At 40.6% G+C, this 22,326-nt stretch overlaps 1 protein-coding gene and 1 long non-coding RNA gene across 2 annotated transcripts; one reads left to right on the forward strand and one right to left on the reverse strand.

Annotated features, from left to right (window-relative positions):
* The first annotated feature begins 1,022 nt into the window (after window positions 1-1,022).
* Window positions 1,023-5,911, forward strand: LOC132850523 (uncharacterized). Its single transcript, XM_060877164.1, has 10 exons — window positions 1,023-1,100; window positions 3,015-3,185; window positions 3,323-3,397; window positions 3,825-3,905; window positions 4,025-4,150; window positions 4,822-4,890; window positions 4,985-5,059; window positions 5,226-5,369; window positions 5,554-5,652; window positions 5,801-5,911. Exons 1-10 carry the CDS (start codon window positions 1,044-1,046, stop codon window positions 5,909-5,911), a joined length of 1,008 nt encoding a protein of 335 aa, XP_060733147.1. The 5' UTR covers window positions 1,023-1,043.
* A 4,835-nt stretch (window positions 5,912-10,746) lies between these two features.
* LOC132849863 (uncharacterized) lies at window positions 10,747-17,232 on the reverse strand. The gene is made up of 3 exons (XR_009648935.1): window positions 17,169-17,232; window positions 11,012-11,092; window positions 10,747-10,775 (listed from the first exon to the last, which is right to left on the reverse strand). It is a non-coding gene; the product is annotated as an uncharacterized LOC132849863 (long non-coding RNA).
* Between the last annotated feature and the right edge of the window lie 5,094 nt (window positions 17,233-22,326).

The following is a 22,326-nucleotide window of genomic DNA, read 5'->3' on the forward strand; positions in this document are numbered from 1 at the left end:
TCTATTGTTGTTACGCAACAGAAGACGCTGTTCTAGTATCGTCACAAACAGATTTCAGGAACAAGGTTTCAGTGTTTACTCGATATTTCTAACTGATCGGCTGATTAAACTAACTTAGTGCTACAATGAATGATTTAAGGCGTTTATTTCGCTTTGGGGCGACAGATCTTCCAGGTCGCCCCCTGCTGTTTGCGGCTGGAGCTGCAGCCACTACAGCAGGAGTTTTTTATTTTATGATGAAGCGCGACGATGGAGAGAAAACTCTCACAGAGGGTATTAACATCTCTCTCTCTCTCTCTCTCTCTCTCTCTCTCTCTCTCTCTCTCTCTTTCTCTCAGATGGTATTAACATCGCTCTCTCTCTCTCTCTCTCTCTCTCTCTCTCTCTCTCTCACACACACACACACACGCACTCTCTCTCTCTCTCTCTCTCTCTCTCTCTCTCTCTCTCTTTCTCTCAGATGGTATTAACATCTCTCTCTCTCTCTCTCTCTCTCTCTCTCCCTCTCTCTCTCCCCCTCTCTCTCTCACACACACACACACGCACTCTCTCTCTCTCTCTCTCTCTCTCTCTCTCTCTCTCTCTCTCTCTCTCTCTCTCTCAGAGGGTATTATCATTACTCTCTCTCTCGCTCTCTCTCACACACTCACACACACTCTCACATTCACAGAGGGTACTATCATAGCTCTCTCTCTCTCTCTCTCTCTCTCTCTCTCTCTCTCTCTCTCAGTCTCACACTCTCTCTGTCTCTCTCTCTCACATTCACAGAGGGTACTATCATAGCGCTCTCTCTCTCTCTCTCTCTCTCTCTCTCTCTCTCTCTCTCTCTCTCACTCTCACACTCTCTCTCTCTCTCACTCTCACTCTCACACTCTGTATCTCTCTCTCACATTCACAGAGGGTACTATCATAGCTCTCTCTCTCTCTCTCTCTCTCTCTCTCTCTCTCTCTCTCTCTCTCTCTCTCTCTCTCTCATGAGAAATATATCAGTAGGTTCATGTTCATGTGGTGTTTTGTGTGCTGATGCAATTTCAGAGTCCGACATGGTGTCTGATGTGGATGATGTCCGAGTCCCCCATTCTGACAGCGCTGTCCCTGAGGTACTCACCAAACCACAATCATTTACATCTCTACTTCTACATTTCATCACTCGAAGTTAAACAGGATGTTATAGACACTTTACTGGACTCTTTAATCTTTAAGTATAAAAATGTCACTTGAGACTCGTTATTACTTAGAGCAATAACTTACTTTTGTTGAAGATAAAATATGCTGTTTGGTTTTTAGTGTTTGGTTTTACAGTAAATATAACAGTACTGTATATTTTACTTCAAATGCCAGAAATTATATAAACTTTAATCAAAAAATATGAATGAAAACTAATCAACTGAGTCAACAACATTTTTATATTATCTAGCACCTTTATAAATTTTCTTTCAAAACATGGTCGAAAATCTGCACACAAAAGATCAACCTTTTTTAAAAATAAATCAATATATCAGTAAAAAAAAAATGGCCATATCGATGCCATAAACACAATGATGTGGGACACAGATAGATTGCCACAGTCATGACTTTTTTTAAGCTTTATGTTGTGTTTCCTCTTAATATTATTCTAAACAGAAAAGCTGTAAGTCGTTTATTCAAAATACACTCACTCAGCATTCAGGTGTTTGATGGCACTTAACTTTGAACACATAATTGCACTGTCCAATTGATACAAATATGTGTGCTTGGCATTTAAATATATATATATTTTTTCAATGTCAGTAAAAAAACACACAAAAAAAAACACAAAAGTGCCAGTTCCACTCTGAATTCAGTGAAAGCCTATAAAAACCGAACAGCTAGCCAACATGGAATCCATAGCAGCATTTTTTGGACATCTGATTGACATGTATAGAAACCAATTACAGTTTGTTTTGCTCAGCATCATGTTTAGGAGCATGACAATGTAAAGTCAGTGTTTTTACAAAAACAGGCCTGCGTGCAGCCATAAATCTTTCATTTCAGTCAGTTTTGCAAATTAATGAGCCTATACAGTAAACTTTACATCATATGGAAAATAAGAGTTCAGCGCTCATTGCAATGGCGTAAGTTTGATTTTGACATTGGTGGGGACATAATTTATTTGACATTGGTGGGGACATAATTTATTTGACATTGGTGGGGACACAATTTATTTGACAAAATTCCCCGTATTTTGTGCAAAAAACTGTTGTTATAAGAATACTTCCTTACTCATATACCGGTAGCCTGCATAATCACGTTGCATATTGCTTCATACAACAGAATATAGCTGCAGCCTACCGCAACACATTAGCGAGAAAGACAAAGTCAAACAGTCGACGTGGGTTAGAGAGGCAGGACTCAAAAAAGGCAGAGGTGAGTTACAGAGGCGGGATTCATTGCAGGGAGTAGATCTGTTAACCGTTTGTGTTCCAAAAGTTGCGCTGTTTTTTACAGAACGCCGTTGTAAAATATTTTTCATCTTATTTAATGATTCCTGGATAAATGTTAAATGAAATAAGAAAAAAAGCACAAGACACAGACGGACGTCAGTGGTATATGTATAGGCTTGGTCGAATTATTGCTAGGGACAATTGAGTGTTCCCTGGATATTGGAAGGGATATGTCCCTACCGTCCCTACCCAAATTGACGCCCTTGGCTCATTGTCATAGTTGTAAACACAACAGCTTCCTTCATGCATGATGGAAGTAAAGCGTGACAACGGGTTTGTTTCTAGGTGAACCGTTAAAAAGCATGACACAAATCTCCTGGAAATCCTGTAGATTCCAACCAGTCAGTTGACAACATCAGAGCTCCTGAAGTGTTTCCAATTTTGTGTGCGGAAACAAACACATCTCTTGTTGTAACATGGTTGTAACATCAATGTGAAGAATTTTCTTCCAAGGTTTACTTGACAAAAAATTTTATTAAAAGTGAAGCAGGCTGTTTGGCAAGAATATCAAAAAGAAACAAAGTTGACAAGGTTTGGTTATTGAATTTTCAGGCACCTTTGACTGAAACTGAGGAGAACTATAAGCTGGTGATTGCCTCCTGTACTCAGCTGAAAAAGGAGATGGCTGGACTGATGTCTGAAGTGAATACAGTGCATGACTTAGTGGAGAAGCTGAAGAAAGAAAGGCTTAAAAAACAGTTACAGAATGAGGAATTGGGGATGGTAAGTAAGACAGTTGCTGCATTATGCAGTTCCTTTAAAAATAGTGAACAAATGTGGTACTTCGTTGATGTGTAAAAAAAATATCAACCAATTTTCAATCAAATTTCAACCTATTTTTCTCCTTGGCTGTATTTTAGGAGTGTCAGATGAAAAGTGTAGCAATATCCATCCTTGAGACCCACGACAAAGCCATTAGGTCTTCGTTACAAAAGGTAAACTTCACTTTTATGAAACTAATAAGCCAATTTGGTGAGTGCTATTTAATAATGAGCCTTAAAGACATTAAAAAAAGACCTTAAAGAACATTTTAATAAATCTGAAAAAGACAGATTTGGCCACCTCATTAAAAAAGCAACAAAAAGCAAAGTGTGCAGTAAATGCCTGTTATGAGCAATAATTAATAATAACCAAAGACAGCACAGTTTCACCCAGTAGTTGAAAACTAAATCAAATTCGTCTTAATTGTCCAAATTTAGAACTAAAGTAAATGAAAATATAAGCATGAGTATAATATAACCAGTTACATCACAGGATCTGTTTAATGCACATTTTCCTACATGAAACAAAAGAGGTTTATTGGAGATCTGACTCAAATCATACACTAAACTTTCTAAACTAAATTTCTTCTGCGTGTTTTAGGAGTTTGAAGAAAAGAGGCAGGCTCATAGTGAGCTGAAGACCCAGTGCGATCAGATGAAAAAAACCTTAAGAGGCAAAAAGGTGAAACTTTAACCCACATCTTATGCAACACAAAACATTACTGTTCTGAGGAGTCCTCAATAATGTCTGAATGTGTCATTATAAATAAAGCCATCAAGGTTTGCTTGTTGAACTTCCAGGTCTCTCTAGCTGACATTGAGGAACAATATCAGGATTTAGTACGCTCAGGTAACAATATGGTCTGCCAAGTAAAAAGTCTTATTCTGGAAGTCTACCAGGCCAAGAAGCAACAGCAAGTAAGGCTGGTAAGTGAGAATATCCTTGAAGTACACCGTTTCTTTACAAATAATGTGAGGTCTTGCATTTATGTCTATGCTGCATGATGAATTACTTTGATTATCCCTGTTATATGATATGAAACTAAAAGACGTTTTAACTATGTTCATGTGATCGCATTCTTGAAGAAACTGTATCATTACCAAAACATCAATCATCTGTACTTGTGAAGTAAAGATATATCCAGTGACCATGTTACACATTATACATTCTATGGTTCCATGACCAGAAGATTTATAAAGAGCTTGTCAGCAGCTTTCAAGCAGCATCAGCCCTGCACCTCTGGGCTCTTTTTATTCAGTATTGTTACCTGAATTGATCATTATACCACCAGCTGCCTCTTCTGAGATGTCCCAATCTCTGTCCTAAACTCTGTATAAGTGAAATAAAACCACATAAAATGTCACATGAAACTAGTGCCTCGATCAGTTAGAAACTCTCACTCTCCATGGAAGTTGGGACAGTGGTGCATTGCGCTGACTGGAGGTAAACTACTGTTGAGGCTACACATTTTTATAAACTTTATATATGTATATTTTTTGCAACATTTCAAAACTTAGTTATGGCATCTTCATTATTTCCAGTCCTAGGTAGAAAGCTACCCATTAAAATATTAAAATTTTCTCTATGACTGTTTTAGAATTATGAGATCGAGGCCATCCAGTCACAATACGAAGAAGCTTTAAAACAGCAGGCTGAGTTGCTAATTGTAAGCATTTCCTATTCTTAAGCTATGAATGCTGTAACAAAAAAGTTAAAACGTTTTAAAAAAGTTTTAGCACTAAAGCATGGCTGTGTTTTAGGAGAATAATAAAGTGCGGAATGATCACAATATCCTGAAATCAGAGTATGAGCAGATGAAGAAAACCCACAATATGGTACTAAATTTAAGTGATCTTTTTAGTTCTTTTATTCATGTTTTAGTGATCTGTAGCCCACTGTCTACAAAACCTTTTAATCTGTCTTTTGATGAGTGATGAATTAAGTTTTCTTAAGAGTGTGAATGTAAATAAAGCCAACAGACTTTGGTTGTTAATTTTCCAGGTCTCTCTGGATGAAGCTGAGAAGACGTTGCTGCTGAAAAAGATGTCTGACCTGATGTCCCAGAAGCACAAACTGCAAGCCTCAGTGCAGCAGCTGAAGGAAGCGATCTGTGAGACGTGCAAAAAGTGTAATGAGATAAAGAGAGTAAGTGAGAAAATCTTGCAGTAAGCTGTTCCAAGATTTGTGATGTTGCATGTTGAGTTACAAGGCAGGGTATATATACTTGAACTAAATATGAACCAGTATGTCAAATGTAATGTTGGGTTTGAAAAGGTGTGAAATGATGTACATAAGTTTGAACATCTTTTGTTCCATGGATGTATTTTAGAAGCAAGAGCAGGAGCAAACACAAGAGATGCACAGTAACATGAAGGCACAGCACACAACAATGATGGAAATTTTTAAACAGTTTTATGAGTTATTAAAAGTAAGTTTTTGCTTTTAACTGTCTTGGCCACTACAGTACATCATGAGTCATTTATGGGTTAGAAAAGTAAATTTAATATCCTTGGATATTTAAGAGCGAATATTGACTCTTCAACATGATCATCTTAAAATAATCTGTATTTTCACAGAACCACCTCAAGCATGAGGATCCTGGGGAATCTAGGAAGCCTGAGGAACCTGGGGAAACTGGGGAACCTAGGAAACCTAAAGAACCAGAGGAGAAAGGGGAACAGAAATAAAGCTGTAAATGAATCTGTAAAGTTGTTGTCAGGACTGTAGCAAGGTGGGATGAACAGTCTATATATAATACAAGGGACAAATCAAACGATCTTTGACAGTTTTATTATCCCTAAAGGTCAAAGGTCATGGCAGATATCAAACTAAGGTCATAAAAATTTATGTTGTACAGGTGACTAACACGATACACCTGGGGGGGAGATAGAGTGCAATTAGTGTCCATGGTAACCAATGAGTGGGCAGAGCAAACAACAGCAAGGCAGACAGCAGACAGAAACAGGGCAAAACACAGACAGACTCATTACACCCACACACATAGACAGAGAATAATTTCTCTTCATTTAGTACAGGTTTAGGTTGAGTTGCATACAGAAGGGTTTTTTTCATTTGTATATAAAGGTGTATGTTAAAAGTTAAAACATGTTCTAGATGTTTAAAAGTCTTATGTGACACAACTGCACACTCTCAGGTAATAAATGGCTATAAGACTATATGCTAATTACTTCCTCCACATACACACAGACAAACAGACAGACAGACAGTGTCCTTAAGAGCAGTGTTCTCTTTATTTGTTTGTACAGGTTTAGGTTAAGTTGCGTATTTACAGGTCATAAAAAGTAATGTTCTCTCATTTATTTATACATTTGTTTGTTAACAATGTAGAAAATAATGTTCTAAATCTTTCTTTAATTCTTATATGACAAACACACTCTTAATAAGTGGCAATAAACATGTTAATTAATTCCCCCACATGCAGACACACGAAGTTATTTGCAATCACACAGAGTGTCGTTAAAAAATTCTTTATTAAAGAATACCCTGATTCACTAGGTTACAGACTTAGGATACCATCAACTCTGTTCAAGGTTTTATTTTTTTTTAAATATACACATGAAATATAAACAGCATTCGTACGTAAGTGTCTTTTTTGTCCAGGTGTGTAAGGGCTACTCACACACACACACACACACACACACACACACACACACAATCAAACACAACTTTCATTTTCTATTAAAATTTTAATTCATATAAGGATAAAACTACACTAATTAATTAATGAATGTAGGGTAATGAAAATATTCACAGATCGCTGAATGTGGAAAACACATAAGAAAATTCATGTACGTTAATATGAAACAATTTCTTATGCAACATTGATCCTGTGGCTTAAATATTACGCAAAATGTTAATAAATTAAAAAAACATCCTTTTACCTTGTTTATATCTGTTTCCTTTTATTATTATTTATTATTCCTTTTATTAATCTTTCACTTAATAAAAGCTAAAATATTTTGTAAAATCCACTTTTAAAATAAAAAAAATAATAATAAAAAGTCCATTATATTTGTTATATTAAATTGGCTGCATTTTTGGGGCACCTTTAATTATTATCTTTACTCATTTAGTTTTATTTATTACCTTTATCAATGAAAAATGCAGAGAAGCCCACACAGTGTAGGCCCTTGGTTCACTTCCATTAGTGAGAAGTGAGAGCTTTATCTTAGCGGCAGGTGTGAAAATAGGAGTGTTTCCTGGATGACTGTGGCTCTTTGAATCCTTGTCAAAACAGTACTATTCTCCTTATAGTATATCTGCAATATTTCAGATGCATAGGACAAAAACAACTCCTGAATTAGATCAACATATATTTATAAAATAAATAAATGACTGTAGTGATAGTTTCATAATAGTGAAATAGATATAGAACAGAATCATATCATAAGGATTATATATTGCTTTTACTATGAGAGACATTGTGGGCCATGGCAAAGGCCAAACAGAAAGCATACGATGAGTTGTATGCCAGGTTAGACACAAGAGAATGTGAGAAGGACTTAGTGAGACAGAGAGATAGAGATGGGAAGAATGTACAACAGATAAGGGTGATTAAAGATAGAGATGGAAAGGTACGGACAGGTGAGGAGGGTGTTCAGAGAAGATGGAAGGAGTATTGTGAGGAGCTGATGAAAGAGGAAAATGAGAGGGAAAGATGAGGGAGGAGGTGAACATTGTAGAGCTGGAAATAGGAAAGATTAGAAAGGATGAGGTAAGGAAGGCTCTGAGGAGAATCAAGAGTGGAAAGGCTGTTGGTCCAGATGACATACCTGTGGAGATGTGGAAGTGTCTTGGAGAGACAGCAGTGGAGTTTCTATCTAGATTGTTCAACAGGATTTTAGATAGTGAGAAGATGCCTGAGGAATAAAGAAGTGTTCTAGTCCCGGGCTTTAAGATCAAGGGTGATGCGCAGAGTTGTAGCAACTAGGCTAAGAAAGGAAGTGGATATTTGTGAGCATCAGTATGGCTTCTTGCCCAGAAAGAGCACTAAGCGATGCATTTTTTGCTCTGAGAGCGTTAATGGAAAAGTACAGAAATGGTCAGAAGTCTTTGTGGATTTAGAGAACGCGTATGACAGGGTGCCGAGAGAGGAGCTATGGTACTGTAGAGGTTGTCAGGAGTGGCAGAGAAGTATGTCAGAGTAGTTCAGAGTAGTTCAGGATACGTATGAGAGTAGAATAATGTACAGCAGTGGGATGTTCCATAGGTCAGACAAGGTGGAGGTCGGGCTATATCAAGGATCGGGTTTCAGTCCCTTCTTGTTTGCTATGGTGATGGACAGGTTGACAGATGAAGTCAGACAGGAATCGCCGTGGACAATGATGTTGCGGATGATGTTGTGATATGTAGTGAGAGTACTTAAATTATGCAATGTTAGACTTTTAGACAAAGTAATGAGACATTATTGTCCAATAAATGTACAATAAAATTTTTAAACTTTTAAGTGTATAATATTAAGAATATTTGAATTAATTTTCTAACATATAGCCAGATGACTTGATTAGCTATCAAATGATGTTTTAAAGAGTATGAATAAAATGTAAGCAAAGAAATGTATTACTGTTTTTTTAGTACTGTACATTACTGTGCTTTAATTTTGGTCTTCCTGTGTATTTATGTAAGTTGATCTAATGCACATTTTGTGTTACACTCATCAAACTTTAAATAAAGGATAATATTTAAATTACACTTTAATTACACTTTATATTGGACCACTCTGTACATTTCATCAGTGACATTTCCCAATATAGTTTTATACGCATTAGTTCATGGAAAATGAACAAATGCGTATAAAACTAATTATATTGGGACCAGCATGGACCAGCCCAGTTCAAATTTCTCTTGTTCATTTGCTCAGTGGACAATTTTGTACATCTTTCTATTAAAAATTCCATTTGAAAAAAGAAAATAAACTCCTCGGCTGGACTAATAATGTGTCCAGTGTTATTTCTTTCTCATATATTGCATCTGGAGCCCTTTAAATATTGCTCATGTGAATAGCATTTAGATATCATGCTTATGTTTATTATTATAAATATCTTTATTAATTTAACATTTATCACAAATCCTACAAATGGACTTTGAATATTTATGAGCCTTCAGTTAATTTTCTAAACCCATGTTTTTACTGCTCTTGAGTTTTTATTTCCTTTGTTATCTTGGTTTTAAACACTGCATTGATAGACTTAAACTGGAATCTAAAATTGTAAGTATAGTCTATTTTTGTCAGTTTATACTGTTAATAAAAGTTAAATTAAATAGTTATATTGTTTTAGGATTACAGACTGTATTCCATTATCTATTTACATTTACAAAATTTACAAAATTATTCTGTGGGTCTCTCTACTGAATGGAATGGATAAAATATCAATTAGTTAAGCCATATTACATTAGTTTTTCTTTCATTTGCATTTATATATACAGTGTATATAAGTCGAGGGGAAGTCGTGGCCTAATGGTTAGAGAGTCTGACTCGTAACCTTAAGGTTGTGGGTTCAAGTCTCGGGCTGGCGACGACTGAGGTGCCCTTGAGCAAGGCACCACTGCTCCGGGTGTGTGTTCATGGTGAATGTCACTAAACACTAAACACAGTAATAAAATGTCACTTGTTTCCTTTTTGGACAGCTATAATTCTTTGAATGCAACAAACTAACTTCATATAAAACTTTAAATGCTGTGTTATCCTTATTTTAGGATAGGTTAAATATTTCAAATAGGTTTTGTGACGCCATGTGAATTTTATTTGGTGGGAAAGACCCCTGTGCAGACCCCTGTCCTAGGCTTATATCTCAAGCGATGATGGTCTGGACCACAGTCTTTTTGTGAATCCCTGTATTGCATTGCTGGTGCTTTTGCTAGATGAAATTTTATAGCTCCACTGTGTCAGTATCAAGTACATGGCACCAATCCACCCTGGAAATTCAAGCACTCAGGACCAAACTCCCAGAACCTCAACAAACATACACATGCCCCTGATCTATCCTGTGAGTCAGTCCATCCCTTCCATCCACACTGGAAAAACCACACAGAGCCGTGCCAGTGATATTTTGAGGTCTTGGCATATGTGCACATTGTACATGCAATAGAGAAAACCCAGGTGTTAATCCACTGCCCCTGGCTAGTTTGCTTAGTCTCCCCAGTTCCCCAAGCTCCTCAGGTTCCCAGGTTCTACAGTTTCTCAGGCTCCTCAGGCTCCACAGGTTCCTCAGGCTCTGTAGTTTCCTGAGGTTCACCTGGTTCCTCAGGTTCCGCAGGTCCAGGATGGATCTGCAAAAATAAAAATTATTCTAGTAAGATAATCATGTAGAAGATTCAATATTTGTTTCTAAATATGCATAAAAATGCCAAGAAATCTTATTTACTTTTCTGCCCCATAGATATGGACACATGGCATACTATAGTAGTCAAGACAGGTGAGTGAGAGCAAAAGCTTACCTTTAGCAACTCAAAGAACTGATTCAAAGTTTCCATCAATGCTGTGTGCTGCGCTTTCAGGTTCCTGCGCATCTCCTGTGTTTTCGCCTGCTCCTGAAACACATCCATGAAACAAAATGTGTTCAAACCTGAGTGATTAATTTTCACATCTGCACCAGGGTACATCCATTTAATAAAAAAACAAACCCAAATTTTAAATTAGAAATATGTGAATTACTTAAATTATATACTATATATAGCCTGCTGTATAACACAGGTGGCATGAACATCAAAAGCCCTCAGATTTTATTTCTAAAGTAACTGCTTAATGCAATGAATGTATTACTTACTGCTGCTATCTCGCAATACATTTTGCGTGCTTCACAGACCTCTTCCTCCAGCTGCTGTACCACGGCTTGCAGCGTATGCACCTGGGACATCAGGTCAGACTTCAGCTGAATTTGCTGTCTTAATTTACTTCTACATGCACTCACTGAACAATTTATTAGGAGCACCTGTACACCTACTTATACATGCAAATATCTAATCAGCCAATCATGGCACGGCAGTGCAATGCATGAAATGCATATACAATTAAGCGACAGGAAAAATGTGATCTCAGTGACTTTGACCATGACATGTTGGTGCCAGAAAGACCGGTTTGAATATTTATATAACTGCTGGTTCCTGCTGAGTCATTGCCAGAACACAGAAGGGTGCAATAAAGAAAAAGACTGTTTTGAGTGATTTGATCTGATCACACAATTGTCATGAGCAGAAAATAATCTCAGAATGCACAATATATTCAACCTGGAGTTTAAAGTTGAACCAAAAGTGGATAAGCTACAAGAGCAGAGGATCATTTTGGGTTTGACATCAGGCAGGCCAAGAACAGGAAGCCTGCTTTGTGTCAGCAGTCTAGGCTGATGAATGTGCTGTTATGGTGTGGGGAATGATTTCTTGGCAAACTTTGGGTCATTTTATATCAATCAGTCATCGCTTGAATGCCACAGCCTGCCTATTTGAGTATTGTTGCTGACCATGTGCATCCCTTCATGCCCAGAATTTACCCAGGTTCCAAGTGAGTTCAGTAGAACCCCTTTGGGGTGCGGTAAATGGGAAATTTATAGCATGTAATTGCACCTGAAAAATCGTGATGCAATTATGCCTTGTGGACAAGAATCTGAAGGAATTTTTCCAATATTACATTTACAGCATTTAGAAGACTGTCAGCACTTCCTGGTTTGCTGCACCACTTCCAGGTCGGCGGCCATCTTGGATTTGCACTTCCAGGGCGGTGGCCATTTTAGGTGTCAGGCACTATAAAAGGACGCTGCCTTCACATGGTCCCTTGCCAGATGGTTTTCTCAGCTTGCTCTGTGATTCATCCAGCCTTGTTCCTGTTCTGCCCTGCCTGGTTTGATTCAGTTTGTTTTTGGTTTCTGTGTTTTGCCTGCCCTGTATTACTCTGCCTGCCTGTGTACCGGATTATTGGACTGTTCTTCATTCTGTGTTTTCGCCTGTCCTGTATTACTCTGCCTGCCTGTGTACTATTGGACTGTTCTCACTCTGTGTTTTGCCTGTCCTGTATTACCCTGCCTGCCTGTGTATCGGATTATTGGACTGTTTATTACGCTGAGTGTTCGTCTGCCTTACCTTTCCAGCTCCTCCGGTATCGACTCCAGCACGGGAGCCACATCTGCCTCACCCTGAGCGTTTCTCCGGAGAACCAGGAATGTGCCGGCCGTTCCTCATGCAATGCGCAGTCATATTTGAGTTGCTACCCTCTGTGTTCCCATCTGATCGCTCCAAGGTGGCTTATGTTATCTCGCTGCTGACCGGCAAGGCCAGACGGTGGGCTACTGCCGAGTGGGAACGTCAGTCATCTCTCTACCTTTCCTATGAAGCGTTCAGCAGAGAGCTTCTAAAGATTTTTGACTCTACCACTCCCCGACTGGATGCCGCTCGGTCACTCTTTGAGACATCTCAGGGCAATCACTCCGTAGCTGAATATGCGGTGGATTTTCGGACAGCTGCGGCGGATAGTGAATGGGGCGCCGTGGCTTTGTATGATGCCTTCTACAGGGGTTTGGCTAATGAGGTCAAGGATGAGCTTGCCGCTCGAGAACTACCTCCGGAACTGGACGATCTGATCACCCTGGCTACTCGTGTTGACCGACGTATCCGAGAGCGCCGCTCCGAAAGGGTTTCCCGCCGCTCATGGTATCCCAGCACCCGTCCTCCCACTCCAAGCTCTCCACCAAGGTCTTCATTACAGGGGGCAGCCTCTGGAGGTTTCTGTCCCGTTCAGGCCATGGAAATCGGCCGGTGACACCTTTCGCCCACGGAGAAGGAAAGATGGCGTTCCCAGGGACTTTGCCTCTACTGCGGGGAGGCTGGTCACATGGCTGCTTCATGTCCAGCAAAAGGCAGGGCTCGCCGCTGAAGGAAGGTCTCCAGCAATCTCCAGCCCCCTCCAAAGCACTTCTCAAGATTCGCATCTCTGTTAACCATCAGGACCATTGCCTCTGGAGCAGATTCCGAGTTTCTGGATGAAAAATTGGCCAACCAACTGTGCATCAAGACTGAGCCATTGCCGTCGATTCTCCAAGTCCGAGCGCTGGATTGCCACATTTTACATAAGGTCTCACGTCGAACCCAACCGGTACAACTGACGGTTGGCGAACATCACCACGAGTGGATAACATTCCCGATAATTCCATCGCCTCAAGCGCACATAATGCTGGGGTTCCCCTGGCTTCAGAAACACAATCCCCACCTGGACTGGACCAGTGGCCACATCTTGGACTGGGGTACACACTGCCACATTCACTGCCTCGACCCAAAACCCCAGACTCAGCATTCAGTCACTGAAGAACCTCCACCAGACCTCAGTTCTGTACCCCGGGACTACCATGACTTAGGAGTTGTCTTCAGCAAGACCAGAGCCTCGGTCCTCCCTCCTCATCAGCCCTACGACTGCACCATTGACCTCCTGCCTGTAACTACTCCCCCCCGTGGTTGACTTTACCACCTGACCAAACCCGAAAGAGAGGCCATGACACAGTACATCCAGGATTCTCTCAAGGCTGGCATCATTCGTCCCTCTTCATCTCCAGCGGGGGCAGGGTTTTTCTTTGTGGGAAAAAAGGATGGTTCACTCCGCCCTTGTGTTGATTACAGAGGGCTTAACTACATTACCATTAAGAGCCGGTACCCCCTGCCTCTCTTGACCTCTGCCTTTGAACTCCTTCAGGGAGCTACCATTTTCTCTAAATTGGACCTATGTAATGCCTACCACCTTATCCATATTCGGGAGGGAGAGGAGTGGAAGACGGCTTTCAATACCCCCTCAGGGCACTATGAATATCTGGTCATGCCATTTGGCATGACCAATGCGCCGGCAGTTTTCCAGGACTTGGTCAACGATGTCCTGCGAGACCTTCTGAACAAATTTGTCTTTGTTTACTTGGACGATATTCTGATCTTTTCCCGCTCCTTGGAGGAACACAGAAATCATGTTCGAGTCGTGCTCCAACGCCTCCTTGAGAACCATCTGTATGTGAAAGCAGAGAAATGTGAATTCCACACCACCAGTACCACCTTTTTGGGCTTCATTCTCTCACCCGGCAGCATACAGATGGACTCCAACCGGGTTAAGGCAGTGAGGGACTGGCCTACCCCAGAGAACAGAAAGCAGCTTCAGCGCTTCCTGGGGTTTGCAAATTTTTATCGCAAGTTCATCAGGGGCTTCAGCACCATAGCTTCCCCCCTACATCGGCTAACCTCCACACTTCAAGCCTTCAGCTGGAATCCTGAGGCTGAGCAAGCTTTCACCAGACTCAAGGACCTCTTCACGACAGCCCCCATCCTGGATCTCCCTGACCCAGACCGGCAGTTTATTGTGGAGGTGGCTGCATCTGATGTCGGCGTGGGGGCCATTCTGTCTCAGCGATCTGCCAAAGACTACCAGCTCCATCACTGTGCCTTCTTCTCTAGGCTCAAGAATGCCAAGCCGGATGCTCTATCACAGCAGTTCACCATGGAGGATGATGGAGAACCTGTCGTGGAGCATATACTTCCTTCCTCCATCATGGTCCGAGCCCTTCGCCTGGACATTGAAAGGAAGGTCCAGCAGGCCAGCTCCAGTCTCCCGGTCCCAGAGGGCTGTCCAGAGGGAAGGTTGTTCGTTCCTGACCATCTACGCTCCCAAGTCCTCCAATGGTGCCACAGCTCTCACCTGTTCTGTCACCCTGGCTCGGCCTGCACCTTGTCTGTCCTCCAGCAACACCTCTGGTGGCCTAAGATAAGGAAGGATGTCCGTGAGTTCATGGCGGCATGTCCTGTCTGCGCTCAGCATAAGACACCCCAGGGTTCCCCAGCCGGCTTGCTCCATCCGCTTCCTGTCCCCAGATGGCCCTGGTCTCATGTCTCCATAGACTTTGTTACGGGCTTACCCCTGTCCGCTGGGTTCACCACCATCCTCTCTGAGGTGGATCGATTCTCCAAGATGGCCCATTTCATTGCCTTGCCCAAACTTCCGTCAGCCAAGGAAACAGCCCTGCTCATGCTCCAGCATGTCTTTCGCCTGCATGGCCTCCCACGCAACATTGTATCCGATCGTGGACCTCAGTTCACCTCTAACTTCTGGAGAGAGTTTTGCCAGCTCCTGGGGGTCACCATCAGCCTGTCTTCTGGGTTCCACCCTCAGTCTAACGGACAAACCGAGCGGCTAAACCAGGAACTAGAGAAAGGACTTCGCATCCTCTGCTCCAAAGAACCTACATCCTGGTCCTCTAACCTGGTGTGGGTGGAATACGCCCACAACTCCCTGCCATCAGCTGCCAGGGGTCTCTCCCCCTTCCAGGCCGCATATGGATACCAGCCTCCACTGTTCTCCAACCAGGAAATGGAGCCATCAGTTCCCTCGGCTTTTGCCCTGGTCAGGCGCTGCCGATGTGTCTGGAGAAAGGCACGTGCGGCCCTACTCTGTTTTTCCAGGAGCTACGCCCGGTGGGCCAATCGCAAGCGCCGTCCGGCACCCCCGTATCGTGTTGGTCAGAGGGTCTGGCTATCCACCAGAGACCTGCCGCTTAAGGTTACCTGCAGGAAACTTGCCCCACGCTTTGTTGGGCCTTTTCCTATCTCCAAGGTGCTCAATCCAGTGACGGTCAGACTCAAGCTCCCCAGAGCCCTATGTATTCACCCTAGCTTCCATGTCTCCAGACTCAAGCCAGTTCAAGCCTGCTCACTGGTTACCTCCACCAGACCCCCTCCACCCGCCCGGTTCAGTGATAGGGGCCCTGCTTACACTGTTCGCCGGCTCCTGCGTTCCAGACGTCGCGGTAGGGGATGGCAGTATCTGGTTTCATCATGACCATCCTGACCAGCCTGGAGGGACGTCATGAGACGCCCCGTGGAGGGAGGGGTACTGTCAGCACTTCCTGGTTTGCTGCACCACTTCCAGGTCGGTGGCCATCTTGGATTTGCACTTCCAGGGCGGCGGCCATTTTAGGTGTCAGGTACTATAAAAGGACGCTGCCTTCACTTGGTCCCTTGCCAGATGGTTTTCTCAGCTTGCTCTGTGATTGTTCTGCACTGCCTGGTTTGATTCGGTTTGTTTTTGGTTTCTGTGTTTTGCCTGCCCTGTGTTACTCTGCCTGCCTGTGTACCGGATTATCGGACTGCTCTGCATTCTATGTTTTCGCCTGCCCTGTATTACTCTGCCTGCCTGTGTACCGGACTATTGGACTGTTCTCACTCTGTGTTTTGCCGGTCCTGTATTACCCTGCCTGCCTGTGTACCGGATTATTGGACTGTTTATTACACTGAGTGTTCGCCTGCCTGATTATTGTGTTGAACTCATTAAAGACTTTAATTATTTACATCGCCGTCCTGCATTTGAGTCCTCCCTTCCGGCCAACCCTGACAAAGACGCCCTTATCCAGAGCGACTTACATTTTTATCTCATTTTTTATACAACTGAGCAATTGAGGGTTAAGGGCCTTGCTCAGGGGCCCAGCAGTGGCAGTTTGGTGGATATAGGAATCTAACTCACAACCTTCCGATTGGTAGCCCAACAACTTAACCACTAGGCTACCACATCCCACAGCCCAATATCTTATGGAATACATGCCATGAAGTACATGCCATGCTTTGAGAGCAAAGGGAGGCCTTACCCAGTGATATCATACTGCTCCTACTAAAGTGCTCATTGACTATACATTCAAAGAACGAAAGCTAATAAAGAAAAACTTTTTCATTTTGGGTCTTGTGACCTTAACTCTCTTTGGATCAATTACAAAATCCAATCAGTTTGCTGGTGTTAAAAATGTAAAGAATATTAATGTATATACTGTAAACATATAAATACAGTACTATAAACGTTCAACCACTTGTTCTTAGGACATGAAACCAAGCTTAATCATGAATAAATGCACAGATGAATGGACAAACGGACAACCCAATAACACAACATCCACTAGCTAGTGGCATAAAAAAAATTACCTTTTCTGACTCCGTATGGTGTATTGAAGTTTTCTTAATCTGATCACACACTGACTTCAGGGCACAATAATCATTCTGCACTGACTTGCACTCCTAAACACAGCCATGGAGAAGAAGAGGTTTAAACTTCTAAAACTTCTAACTAAACTAGGTTCTAAACAGCTTAACTGCTAAAAAGAGTGTTTCACTTCTGTGAAAAAGTAGTGAATTCAAAGTAAAGAGAATTTTGGTAAGGTAAAGAAAATTTACCATTTGCAACTTATTACACTGCTTTAATGCCTCTTCATACTTTGACTGAAAGGATACTTTCTCATTTTGCTAAAACGAAGATGGAGAAAAGAAGCAAAATTCAGAAAATGACATACAAGTTAAATTGTAAATGCTCACACCACTGGTTTTGATTGAAAGCTGCCAAAAAGCAGTTAAGTGGTAAAATTTGGCCATGTTAATTACTGCAATCAGGAGATATTGAGCTATCTTTACTTTCTCATTTATCTTTACATTGAGGCTTCCTTTATTATTCAAGCTAGTGTATCACAATAAGATTTACTAAGTCTTTCAGTTTCACCTCATATAACATTGATAACCACTGATCAGTAGCTCAACATGCAGCAGGAACTTTCCTTACAATGATTTATACAGGAGCTATTTATTGTTAAGATTTTCTCACTTACCAGTTTTACTTTGTCATTGTACTGTTCACTGTAAACTTGAATTAACTTTCGCTGCAGGTGCGTTATCACTTCATCATTCCAGCGGTATGTGTCATAATATTTCTCTCTAGTTTTAGCCAGAGAGATCTGAAAATTCAAAGACCAAAGCTTATTGACATAATTTAGTTTTATACATGCATTTAGATACATGATCACCCCAGGTTACATCCTGGTGATGTGTCCAAGTGCATCTCTAGGTATTGTAAAAAAAAAAAAAATTAACCTATAAAAGCTAGTGACTTAAGGAATAGACTGAAGGATTACCATAAAATGATGACTGCTAGAGATATAGCAGCCAGGTTGAAAAGATGGAAACCCAACCCGACAGACCAACAGGCAACTGAAATGGTCTACTGCCATTGAGTGTGGAATGTGTGCATGGTCAGGTCTGTAGAAACACACATGCTCTGAAGCCAAGTTGAAATAGTTGGTGGAGGAACAATGCAGTGCACAAAGTAAACCCCCCAAGAGGGTGCCACATGCCACAATGCCAAGAATCTCCATGCACCAGGAGCTCCTAGTTCAAGCAGAGCAGGAGTGGGAGCTCTTCCCAGAGGCAGGCACTGGGAGAACGCTGTGGTTTCCTTAGAGAGAGGCTCTACATAAGACTGAAGGGCACATAAGGCATGCAAGAGAGTGGGCCATTATTTACCAGGCAGATGCTAGCAAAGGGAGGAGGACCTAGGGGTGTGCAGAACCTAGTTTCATCAAAGGTCCAGTTTGTCCATTGGACTCAGTTTAGTACCCCACAAATGTTCAAGAAGTGTCTCTGTACCAACTGTGGAAGATCCTAAGGGGTATCTTCATAAATGGGAAGGTAGACCAACAATAGAGAATTTTTGGAAAATGTCTATATTCCCCAAGAAGAAGAACTCAAGGAAAATAAGGCAGTTCAGGACTGTTCAGCTTCCAAGGGAAAATATTCTTCAGTATCATTGTCTAATGTCTAACCTGAGTACCTACTGATGCCTTAAATGTACAGGAGTTGTGACAGCTGATGACAATGGCACTAGATGGAAGAATAGACCTGACTGTGTTACACACAATTTGGTGGAGGCATTTATTGAAAAGAACCATGTCCCAGCAAGATCAATTGACTATTATTTTAGCTTCATGCCCCCATCAGAGCCTTTATGAATGACCTGACAGAAACAACTACTACAGAATGCAGAAGTATTAATTCAGAAGTCTGAATTGTGTTAGGCTGAGCCATTCCATGTCAAGTTCCTAATCCAGTGTGTCTATGATGTCCTGCAAAGTCCATCCAATCTCTTTTAAAGGCCATTTTGAAGGCTCTGGAACAGAGGAATCTGAAAACCTTTGCACACATACTGTTTAGATAGGGTTGAGACATATGCTAGTGTCACACCTTAATGAATGGATGGTTCAGGTAGCATTCAGTAGACATAATTGTGGGGATAAATCGATATGAAATCAGTGGAATTGAGTGTATATTAATGGTGCCAGAGTGCCTCTTTTGTCATTGGACAGACGGATTGTGTATAACAGGAACAAGTGGCAGTGAAAATGCATTAAATAGTGACAGTGGGGTGTCGGATAACCTTAGACAGGTGAGGCTTATATAGTCCTCAGTGCTTAAAATGTAATAGCAAGGCTGATGGTAGAGTGGGATAATCTGTAAAATATAAGATACTTGGACAAGCCAGGGTCTGATCAACTGCAGATGGATTTCTGGGGTGAAAGGGTCTAATGAACACCTAATGTCATGTCCCCAGATTACATCACTTATGATGTGTCCAAGTGTATCATGAAATGTATTATGAAACATAAAAGCAGACTGAAATTTTTGTTACATGTATTGTGTGTTAAAGATTCACTTACCTCTGTGTCTTTTAAGGTCTCCTCCAACTGATGGTAACGGGACCTCATCTCGGTGTAGTCCCTGTGCATGTCCGCACACTCCTATAACCCAGCCATGGAGGAGAAGAAATGAAACTTTAGTGGATAGTGTTAACATCTGCAATAAGCCTCTTCAGTTCCACTTTGAAAAAATTGTATTAAACGATATTTGCGATTTAATTAAAACTGAAATTTTTGGTTTTGTTGTAATAATGCTGTAATTGATTTTTTTTCTTTCAAGTTTAAATTCACACATCAGCCAGAGATGCTAAAAAATGCGTTAACCACAGCATTTTAAATGTTTTATGCTTTGCTAAAATAACATGAGATTCGTAAGCCTCTCAGCTGATGGTTAGTATCACTTATACCAGACTGCATATAGTTGCCTTATCTTACTCTTAATTGGTGCACAATAAAAAATTATCCACCTAGTCCACAAATATTTTGTATTTTGTGTTCTATTTTTTGGGACAAATCTGTTTTTCTCTCAATATCTTGGAATTTTCCTATTTGTATATTAGCACATGTGCAGACATACTTAAGCATCAGCTAATTATGGTCATAAGCTGTGTCAAGTGTGAGAGGTAAAATGTTACTAGAGTCAAAATAAAGTAAAGATCTCATCCGGGGTCGTTGTGCACAGCCAATTCAATGGACCAAAAAAAAATTGTTCAGGAAAAGAACCATGCATGTACATGCAGGTACAGTAATACTTGTGCATACTCAAACCAGTTTTTTTCCTACATCTGATTTTATTTAGCTGAATGCTGACATACACAGTCTTAAATTTTCTACTTATTGATTCATTAAATTTAAAGTGTACCTTTTGTTTAAATGCCTTAATGGCATTGTGTGTGGTCTGCAGAATGATTAACTCCAGACCTTTCTGCTTATGCTCCTAAAATATAGCCACGCAAAAAAGGAGGGTGAGATTTAAGTGCCTAATTTATTCACATTAACAATGTATTTTCATTTGTAATTATTTTTAAAGTAAGGAATGTCATACTTACTGACGCTAATCTATCGTGCTTTTCCTGGGCCTTAGACAGACCATTATTTAGCTCCTGCGCAAAGATTTGCAGTTTATACAGTTCTGTCAATAGTTTAGACTTCTCCTTTTCCAGCTGAGCTAAGGAATTGATCGCCTGCTCATAAATCTCCTCAGCCAAAGGTACCTGGAAGTTCAGTAACCAAAGCATGTCAGTTTTATTTACTTCTACACACATATCCAGACAAATAATCATTCATCAGTAGTGCCTAAAAACATGACCAAACTAGAACACAGCGAAGGAGCAAAATATGTTTAGATGTTAGTGCTAATGAAGATGGAGCCCACGTCTTGAGGATAATTCCTCACAAGGATGTTAAAACTTGTCTGAGCTCATGGCAGAATAGAGCGCCACTATGCATGAGGCCACATCAGGACTTTCCAAAATACAAATAAAGTACAAGCAAATAAAAAAATGCTGTAAATGTTGTTCAGAGGTTTGCTTGGTTCCCAGTATGAGTGATAGACAAAGGGGATTGATATTTTTTGGAAATAGAAGTAGAAGTAGAAGTAGAAGTAGAAAACCTCAAAACCAGAAACAGGTAGAGAAGCGGGTGATTTCATTATGTTTATTAGATTATTATTTTAACTGACCTGCACATTGACCTTAACTTTGAGCCTAAGATAGTGAGAGTGCATTGCTTCCTGTATTTTCCAGTCAAGTGCTGATAGAACACCAACACTGTCAAAAAATATCACTGTACCTAATATGTATTCTGAAATGGTACTAATACACCTTTCATTTCCCACATCATCAATTCCATCCTTATGGTTTTCCTATTTTCTCTAATCAACAGAGAAACAGCAGCAGTGCTGTCTTTGGCTTTGAGGTGTCAAGCAAATAGACCAAGCTTATATAGTTTAGTTATTGTTGTTAAGAGCTGTATATGGCAGCTGAATTTGTTTTCTTTGTTGTTGTTTTTTTGCACAGGCCAGCACCACCACCATTTTCTTCAGAAAATATAAATTCTAGTACCTTGTTATTTTATCCTGTGGCAGGGCTGCCATTAAATAGGTGGCTATACCTTAATTGTAACGGAGACATTTTAAGACACCAAGGCCTTAAAAATTTTAAATTAAACATACAATTAGGGTACCATATACTTTACAGTATACTTTATGTATACTTTTACATATACTTTATTTGTCTTTCATGTACTTGTCTTTTTGCTTATTGTTGCTTGGAACACATCATTTCTCTGCACTTGCTTAGATTTTGGGCGGGTGGGTGTGTTTAATTTAAACACATTTTGTTGTGTATATAACTTTGTTAAATTTAAAATCCCCATACTACAAACTACAAAATTCTAAACTTTCCTGAGAACAAAAAACACAATAAATAAAAGTAGACTTTGCCTGTTTTTGTGCTTAGATCCAGAATTGTCAAAGCCTTAATTTCAGATATTTATTTTTTTCATGGAAAACGTGAAGTGAGAAGTTTATAATATATATGATATATTCATTTATTTATTTCTTTTTTATCTTTTATGTTGCAATTTTTTAACAATGTTCTACAAAATGGTTTAATGACAAATTC

Source organism: Tachysurus vachellii, chromosome 8 (genome assembly GCF_030014155.1).
Source record: "Tachysurus vachellii isolate PV-2020 chromosome 8, HZAU_Pvac_v1, whole genome shotgun sequence".
NCBI classification, from domain to species: Eukaryota; Metazoa; Chordata; class Actinopteri; order Siluriformes; family Bagridae; genus Tachysurus; species Tachysurus vachellii.

Bases quoted from the DNA above. Each gene is read 5' to 3' on its own strand.
- LOC132850523 (XM_060877164.1), top strand. From the start codon at position 1,044: ATGGTGTCTGATGTGGATGATGTCCGAGTCCCCCATTCTGACAGCGCT. The intron at 1,101-3,014 runs GTACTCACCAAA...TTGAATTTTCAG, and splicing joins CTGACAGCGCTGTCCCTGAG to GCACCTTTGACTGAAACTGA. The intron at 3,186-3,322 runs GTAAGTAAGACA...GCTGTATTTTAG, and splicing joins AGAATGAGGAATTGGGGATG to GAGTGTCAGATGAAAAGTGT.